This window comes from Trachurus trachurus (assembly GCF_905171665.1).
Source record: "Trachurus trachurus genome assembly, chromosome: 6".
NCBI lineage: Eukaryota > Metazoa > Chordata > Actinopteri > Carangiformes > Carangidae > Trachurus > Trachurus trachurus.
In genome coordinates this window covers 3,133,745-3,142,562 of record NC_139897.1, presented here as the reverse complement: position 1 = coordinate 3,142,562, position 8,818 = coordinate 3,133,745, and the positions used below count along the sequence as shown (strand labels likewise).

General features: G+C 42.2%; 1 protein-coding gene across 2 annotated transcripts; it reads right to left on the bottom strand.

Annotated features, from left to right (window-relative positions):
* Positions 1-1,363: 1,363 nt before the first annotated feature.
* coq9 (coenzyme Q9 homolog) lies at positions 1,364-8,469 on the bottom strand. 2 transcript variants are annotated; one of them, XM_083973121.1, is made up of 9 exons: positions 8,346-8,469; positions 6,225-6,459; positions 5,913-6,048; positions 4,749-4,888; positions 4,409-4,493; positions 4,106-4,312; positions 2,259-2,414; positions 1,957-2,010; positions 1,364-1,715 (listed from the first exon to the last, which is right to left on the bottom strand). In XM_083973121.1, exons 1-9 carry the CDS (start codon positions 8,401-8,403, stop codon positions 1,680-1,682), a joined length of 1,107 nt encoding a protein of 368 aa, XP_083829247.1. In that variant the 5' UTR covers positions 8,404-8,469; the 3' UTR covers positions 1,364-1,679. The 2 variants fall into 2 exon arrangements, with proteins under 2 accessions (XP_083829247.1, XP_083829248.1); XM_083973122.1 differs by having other exon boundaries at positions 4,208-4,312.
* Positions 8,470-8,818: the final 349 nt, after the last annotated feature.

Sequence of the window (8,818 nt, the reverse complement as noted above, 5' to 3'; positions counted from 1 at the left end):
GGTCTAAACGCGCACCACCGCTGTGGCGACACCGAGCAGCTGGAGCCGCGTTCACATAAACAGACCGCGAGCTCGACATAGCCGCACCGAGACCCAGCGCGTGCTCTGGCCCGCGTGTCACGTCCGCGTCGGTCCCGACAGGACTCGCCACGACGCGCTGAGGGCAAAGTTTCACGGTACCGGAAAAAAAGGTTCAGTCTTCAGTAGCAGTGAGCGAGCGGCGCGTTCCGCGGTACACAGCTGCACACTGCAGCTGCTGCAGGTGGTGCTGCTGACGTCCCAGGGCGCAGCGCTGCTGCGCACAGAAAGTAGATCATGTCTCTGTCTTTGATCGGGTCGGGATCTTGTAACACTATGTGTTATAATAATAACCGAGACAATTTCACAGAAATCATTTCAAACCACAGGGAATTCATGTGAAATTAGATTTATTATTTTTTTTACTTTTTATTTTATTTATTTATTTTTTTATCTCTCTCATGATCTTCCTGGTACTGCGTACCGCCTCTGAATCTTTTAGTGGTACGCAGTACCGGACCGTACCGGCTTACTTTCACCCCTGCATATAAGTGCATAGAGATGACCTGGACAAATGAGAATTTGCACGGACAAGTTCTCAGGTGTACACTACAAGGTTTTTTTTAAAAGAGGGGCAGTCTGTTGATTATCTTTTTATCTTGGATATCTTTTTCTGGATAGATTGATACCCATATTGTCATGAGAAATCAAACTTTGTTTCTTGTGATCTTGGTATAAAGACTGTGGATATAATTTAAACCAACACTAAGGAACTTTTCAACCTTCATATAATATTTTCATAACTTTTGTGATGGTACATCGACTTACAACAGGTTGAATGACACCTCTGTCATGGCCTGAGGGGGTCTGTATCGCCTTCACTGGCACTAAGAAACTTTGAGGAGCATGGTAGGACACCGGCTCTCACTTAAGTTTCACTTTCACTTTAGCGAGTCACGACGAGGAGGGAGCAGCAATGCGGCACCTTTCCGTCGGATTGTGTATGTGTGTTTACTGAGAAATTATCCGCTGGTAACAGAAACTTAGTTTGGACGTCTTCTGTTAATTTCCATGCACCGGGAGATCAAGATGTTTACGGCGCTACATGCTAGTGCTCATGGGAAATGGAGTCTTCCTTCAGGCAAAACACTACTGCTTTGGGCCACTGGCGCCGCCAAACTCAACCAAAACTGAAAGTTCTTTAGTACTGCTTTAATGTTGTATATTCCAAATTAATCTGATATTGTCTATTTGTATTTGACTATTATAGTATTTACATAATAGTGGCTTTAATCCTTGGACCACATATTTCTTTAATCAGATAATAAAAGACAAACCCAAAATGTTAAATATACAATAATAACTATTTTATTGAAGTCTTACTTAATCCATTTACAAACTGACTGATCTGTGTGTCCTTTTATACAAAGAGAGAAAACGATCCGCGCAGGATTGTGAAATGTCGAAAATGGCAGTGAACACAAAGAGAGACCTGTGGCCTGTGACAAACGATAGTTTTCTCTTGCTGAATTAACATTATTCAATTTTCAGATTCATTTCAAACAGATTTCATAAAGAAGCAAAAAAATAGATTGATCTTCAGCTCATGACACAAACAAGCCATTCTGTCAGGATCAGTGTGACTGAGAGAGGTTTGAACATCATCGCCTCTGGTTCACTCCTGTCAGATTCTTCAGCTGTAAAACAAAACACTTGCATGAGACACATTTGTATCAATAAACAGTCAAATGTCTTAACATATTTTCTAAACAATCTGAGTTTGGTAAATGTGGAGCCCCACGGTGTTATGCTGCTGTCAGGCATTACTGGACTGCATGTACAAATGTTAAAAATGAGTGTGTTCTTGTTAATGTCGTTTTGAAAAGAAGAATACATACAATACAAATCATGACGAAGATCACTAAGCCAAATACTTACTGTTACAGCTGCTCCCATTAGTCCCTGCACAACAGCTTCACCAGTCGACTGCACCTAGAGAAGAAAGTGGAACAAAAGCATCTTTTAGTTTGACATGTTCCTTTGCATCTGGTGAAGTATGGTGAATGTATGGTGAATCAACAAGTGATCTTTCCCCATCAAGCTAAAAAAATCAATTTGAGCCTCCTCTGTTTTCACTACAATCCTGAATGTTTGATTGTTATCAATAGAACAAAAAGTGCGCTCCATGTTGAGACGGGGTCAGATGTGGGCTGTGACTTATAGACATTATTACACTCTACCTGTTTGGCAGTGCCGGCCATGTTGACTACATCCTGAATGCGGTTGTCAAGGAAGTTCCAGGTGTCCTGAAAGTCTGGAGAGGAATCCTGAACCATCACCAGCTCTGTGGTGTTATAGATGCCTGTCAGCGCCGCTCTTTTGGTGTACCAGTTCATCTGTGTGAGAAAAGGGGGTGGGGTGGGGGTGCTCCATCATAAGTATGGTGTTATACATAAAACAAAACACACAAATACATTTAAAGAAAGGGGAAAATAAAGTAGAAAAATTATGGATAGAAATGACTTCAACAGGACACGTGACACAATCCTAAACCTGATTAAAAAGAAAAACTACAATTTGTTCAATGAAGGTTGTCATTTAAAGGGATACGCCAACATTTTTTTTCATGTCTTGCCTCACTCCCAAGTCCATGACCAGCAGATAGACACCATCCTTTTGACTGTGCATGCAGTAACAAGGGAGATAGAGCCCGTATCGCCGTAATTAGCTTAGCTCAAACGCTGGAAGTGTATAGGTAGTGTTAGCCTGCCTCCACCTAAAGTCATCAGAGAAACTCTTCAGCAACTCTAAACGGAAACCGGCGGGCCGATCTTCGTCTCAGAGCTGACAAAACTCTCCGGTAAGGCATCTTGAGCGGTCAAATGCCGGTAACGGGACCAGATCGGTCAAAAAAACGGAGGGTTCAAGCAAAAGCGGTTTATTTTGGTTCAAGCTAGCTACATCGAGGGTAGGTTAGCTTCCTATTTCAAAGTAAAAGCACAAATTCTATCGTCATGGTTTTCTGTATGTAAAGGGCAACGGGTGTTTTATTTTGTGAAAGTAACCGGAACGGCTAGCTTGAGTAGCGCCAAATTCATCCAAGCAAAATTGTAAACAGCTGGTATTTAGACAAATTAACAACACACTGCTGATCTAAACGGCTACTTTCTGGCCTAAAAATGTTTGAAATGTTGATAAAGTGATATATTTACAGAGTTTAGAGCTAAAATGAAATCAGCTTCTGACTGCTGATTTCGGCTCGGCTAGGAGGCAGGCTAACACTACCTATACACTTCCAGCGTTTGAGCTAAGCTAATTACGGGGGATACGGCTTTATCTCCCTTGTTACTGCACGCACAGTCGAAAGGATGGTGTCTATCTGCTGGTCATGGACTCAGGAGTGAGGCAAGACACAAAACATTTTTTTTGGCGTATCCCTTTAAAAGAAGAGGACCAAGACTGACAATAGTGTTTCAGCGGAGAATCTTTGGGGCCTGTGTCTGGAGAGAAGATATTAATATTTAGTGAGCAGTCTCTAAAGCATATGTCACACTGACAAACACTTCTAAAGTTACTAACAAGGAGCAGATTAGATTACATAAGGGATCATTTATGATCAGATTTTCAAAGCATAAAAGGAGCTAGGTTATGTATGAGGTGAAGAGCAATAATATCAAAATCAACAATTTCTTTACATAAAGATGCTTCAGAGTTCATCATCATACCTAAACTGTGCACACTTAAAGTAAAAACGTATTGCTACTGGGGTGACAGGACTTCACACACCTGCAGTATAAAAGTATCTACTCAAGTAACATACGACTGAAAAGAGACAGTTGTGATTCCATGGATGCAACTGACTATTTCAAGATACGATCTTAACAGCAGTGACAATCAACGGAGAGGGGATTGATTTTGAAGGACTGTTACTCAGGTAAAAATTCATCACTAATTTTTGTTCTGGCTTCATGCTGTGCCGTGATTATCTTTCAACTGGAGCTACGATAAGACGCACACGTACAAAAACACAAGATAAGAGCTCTGTTGTACGGTGTAAGCAGCTGTAGGTGGGGGGAGGGGAAGTAACCTGGACGGTGGCGGGCCGGATGTTATGTGGGTGGTGATGAAAGGGGGACAAGAAGGTGTGAGCAGAGGAGGAAGGGGATCGAGGTTGATAGGATCCACTCACATCTGTGGATCGGTCTCCAGCATAGTACCAGATGTCGTCCACCAGGCTGGACAGGTGCTTCAGGCTGTCTGGGATGTTGTGAGGGAGGAGCAGGATGCTCATCGCCTGACCGCACCGAGACAATAGTGAGGATCAAATATGGTTCTTGCTACGGTCCTGGTCCTTTTTTTTTGTTTTTTTGACTCATCATGCACACTATACCTGTGGCCATGTTTCAAGGTAGGGGATGTACATCCGCAGTCTGGTCTCTACAGCATCTCTTAGAAAGTCTGCAGTCTTCTTTGGTCTGAAACACAAAAGGCATTCAAAACTAAATGCTGAGATTTGCAAATTTTCTTTTTGGAGCTCAAACAGCAGCCTGTAAATGGTGATGGACATAAGAAAAAGGAGAACTGTCCTAAACATCAATAATAAAAATCTGCTTAAATCAATAAAAACTGTTATTTTTTTTATCTTGATTGCCTAAAGTAAGGCAATAAAAAAATCCTGGAATATACTCTATAACAGTAGAATTAGACTGCAAGTGTGTGTGTGTACATACTCAGCCTGGCCCAGCTGGACCTGCTTGTGTTGATCAGCCAGGATCTCTGTCAGCTGGGAGTTGCAATGGGCGATGAAATGTAGAACCAAGTCTCCAGCTCCGTTGAACATCCCAGAGGAAGCAGAGGACAGTCCCAGTGTCTGGTGTCACCGCACACACACACACATACATATCAGCTTGAGCCAAATACATTTTAAACAGTAGCATATTAGCTAGAAGCTGCAACATCCTAGTCACCCTAACCCCTAACCCTTGTCTCCAGGAAAAGAGACAACTCTGGTGTAGTGGCTATGCTCGGTACAGCACGCCAACACCCCAATCACAATTACTTGGAGAGCAACATTTGTAAAGACAGTAAATGCATTTTCCGCATTGTCACAAGCTCTTTTCTTGTGTGTACAATCCTAACTGTTTCCATCAAATGTGGAGTGTCTGGAAAGTCTGAATCAGAGCTGCATCAGTAAATTTAATTTCAAGTGGTAGGCTACATGTGTGGAGGGAGTCAACAGGAAGCCTGTTGGCCCCACCAGAGGAAGTGTGCTAATGTGTATGCGCTCTTAGCTGGCCAGGCAGGCACATCTGCCCACGAAAACTTTAAAAGTGAAAGACTGAAGAGTGAACCACCCTGGTACATGATATTCCGTTAAAAAAACAACAACAACAACAACTTTGTCCACAATTTAGAAATTTGTCTTCATCTTCACAAATTATTTAAGATTTACTGTCAGAATACAGTCATTTCATGCTGGATTGAAGATGTGGCTCATTCACAAATCGTGGATGCAGACATAGCAGATGTGGCACGTATTTACATCCTCGGTTAGTGAGAACCTCTGACATCATGTGTGATGTGATGCCATTATTATTATTATTTTTTTTTTAGATTTATATCTTTTATTTTCCAACATTCTCATTCATAATCATAACAAGACAAGTGACAAACATCATTCACACACACAAAGATAATCATAAAAAGAAAATCGTTGTGATGCCATTATAACCTCTTATGTCACCAGTTCTCAAAAGGTCTGTTTTTGAAAAGTGGTCTCAAGTCTGTGGCTCTCCATAAAACACATTTGAATAAAAAATGTGATGCCTATAATTGTCTCTCTTGCAGGTATTTCATGCAATGACCTTTCCCCCACAATTTGAATGGCAGCTCACCTCAGCACCTGCAGCGATGGCCTCCATCGACCAGCCGTGTTGCGGGACAAACTCCAGAGCAGCAGTCAAGATTCGAGCCTGAAGCTGCTCCTCTGTCTCGTACTCTTCGCCCTGCTCTCCGCTCTGGTCCTGGTAACTTTACAAAAGACACAACAACAGTGACGGACCGGCATAGACACAGCACAGGAACGTCGGCGTAGTTGCTTTTGATTCAGGATTTTGGAAACTGTGACAGTTATGGATTACTTAACTCATCACGATAATTTATATTTATTGGCACATAAAGATATCCTGGTTTGTATCTCCACTCACCTGGTGTTTGGCCTGGCAGCCTCCTCTGCCGCGGGGTCAGATGACGAGTCTCCCTGGGAAGAGGCTGCTGTGTGCTGTTCAGAAGCGTGACCCTGGTAGTGCTCATGGTAGGTTGTGGATGAGGAGGAGGGAGGTTTGTCGGATTTGGATTCGTCCTGCAGCCTCAGCGCTGCACAGTGAAAACCGCGTCTCAGGCTGCTGCTCTGGGGGGTTGATGCTGTTGGTGCAGCCACCACTGGAGGGGAGGATATGTCATTTAGTTACTAAGACCTGAGGCAGGAAACCAATTTACACCATTCAACCGAAACTTCATTATACCCAAGTTTGACAACACATGTAGCAGAAGTAAGCGATCCGGTGGTTTTGGCTAACTTCTTGTCAGCAGATGGAGTTAGCAGTCCCCGCCCTCGTCCCTACGTCACCACATTCACGCGCATCCCTTGGCTGCACACACAGAGAGGACCGCCCCTTTATGCCGTTCTCTCTCCTCATTGGATAAAGGTTGTAGGATACAAGGAAAGTTTTCTCCTGGGCTTACAGCAGAGCAGAGTGACTGACAGACCCGTGTTTCAGACCAAACACTCTATAGAAGTGATTGCTGTCGGAAGATAGAACTATTTAAGACTTATATTAACACAAACATTCTGCTTACTTCTGCTTTAATTTCAATAAATCGAGAATGATTTACAATAAAACATGTTAAATATGTTTAAACTATATTGATTTCTGCAATTCTGCACTGAACTACCAAAATTACATAACTTTTACTTTCCATTCAGAAGTAAAGACTTCACACACCTTCCCCGAGGTGTAGAAGCACAGATCTTCTTGGTGGTCAAATATGACTCCAGTGCAGGTAAAGGTTGTTCTGCCACATGTTTAGTTGAGTTTAAGTAGTAGAGAGTATGATTTTAAAGTACCTCATAAAGTGCAATTTTAATTTTAATAGATTAGTGTATTGCTCCATGTTTACAGAACCAAATGACTCTGAAACAACCTACTGACTGACTGACAAACATGGAGAAACAGTCTGTAGAATCAGCTACAAAGCCTGTGAACACGGACATAAAACAAAACTGAATCAACAAATGGAGCCATTGTTGTTTTAATATATTAGATCAGACCATGGTCTTTGGTGAAACTTGCAAAGGTTTACATGTGGATCGGATTTATTTTTTCTGTAAGCAGTTTTGTTTTGTTTGTTCTTCAAAATAGATTAGTTCGTAAATACCAAAAGTATTTAAAAGTTATGTGACAATGTGCAAAGGAAACAGTCTTTGGTCATATCAGTATAAGACATGACTTCACTCTGAATATCAGTCTATGGAGTCTGTGTCTATAATCTTTATGCATGGGAATTCAAATTGTAATGCTGTGTCGTATATAAATGAAAGAGCTGTGTTCCTCATTTCATGCACTCAAACAAGACAATTTAAGCTGTACACTCTGGCAGCAATTTATTAGGAACTCCGAGCTAAAACAAATGCAGCCCTGCAACACATCCATCCTAGTTCATAAAGGTTCACAAAATGTAGATTGAAACTTCATGGTTACTGTGGAGGCTGCAGTTTGTGGTGCTGATGAATAGTAGATGAGCAATATTTTGTCCACTGCATTAATGTACACCAACACCAACACAACCAGTATCATCCTACAATATAAACATCACCAGTGGAGAAAATCAATAAAAACTCAGCACTAGAAGAGGATGGTTTACTGCAAGACTGTCTGCTAACCTAAACCTTATTAGTTTGCCCATAAACGAACACTGACAGCTTGCGTAACAAGTACCAAGAGAGACGTAACGCCCCCCAGTCGCAGGAACGTGTTTACCATGCGACCCGTCTCTAAATATCGAGGTCAACAAACCGCAGCACCATGTCAACCAAGAGTTACCCCCCGTATACTTTATATCTAAAAGCTACAGACGACATAATGTTTCCCTGTGCTGTCCTTCAAGATCACCAATGACAGTTGACTTTGACACGACGTAACGTCAACACTGGGTCTGTTCAACCTCACGTCACTGCAAAGGGGAAACAAGCGACGGAGCAGGAATATGTCCCCCAGGCTGTTGGTGATAAACACAACGTCCTCAGTGAATCGGTGGTCGTTTCTTACCGCTGCCCAGCCCCCGAAGGACCCTTCCAGCCCGGAGACCTCTCAGCAGCGCCGCCATGTTTGTCCAGCTGCACCGAGACGCTTTTAATAGACACCGCTGCGTCACTTTAGCGCGACTCGACTCCGTTCAGAAACACAAACCAATCAAGCTAGCTAGGCTATGGCCAAAACAGAAAGCGCAAAGGGAAGTTGCTTTAAGCCTTTACAGTCTATGCTTTAAGCTAAAGTGTGTAAATAAAAGGAGAAGGAGAAGGTGAAAAGAAAAGGCCTCCTTTGTGTCTGGCTTTTTTGTGTGTGTTTTTATTTGTTATGTTCGATTAGATTAGATTAGATGTACTTTATTCATCCCACAACGGGGAAATTTAGTTGTTACATCAGCCAAAGTTAAGAAGTAGAAAAAAAAACCCAAAACACAAACACAAGTCAACAGACAGAAGATAGACACAATAATAAACAATAAAACAAATCAAACC

What these genes read in the sequence shown, in the direction of transcription:
- coq9 (XM_083973121.1), bottom strand. Translation starts at nt 8,403, where the DNA reads ATGGCGGCGCTGCTGAGAGGTCTCCGGGCTGGAAGGGTCCTTCGGGGG. An exon ending in ACCTTGAAACATGGCCACAG is followed by an intron (nt 4,313 to 4,408) that starts GTATAGTGTGCA and finishes CGGTGCGGTCAG; the next exon opens with GCGATGAGCATCCTGCTCCT. An exon ending in TGGCCGGCACTGCCAAACAG is followed by an intron (nt 2,011 to 2,258) that starts GTAGAGTGTAAT and finishes TTTCTTCTCTAG; the next exon opens with GTGCAGTCGACTGGTGAAGC.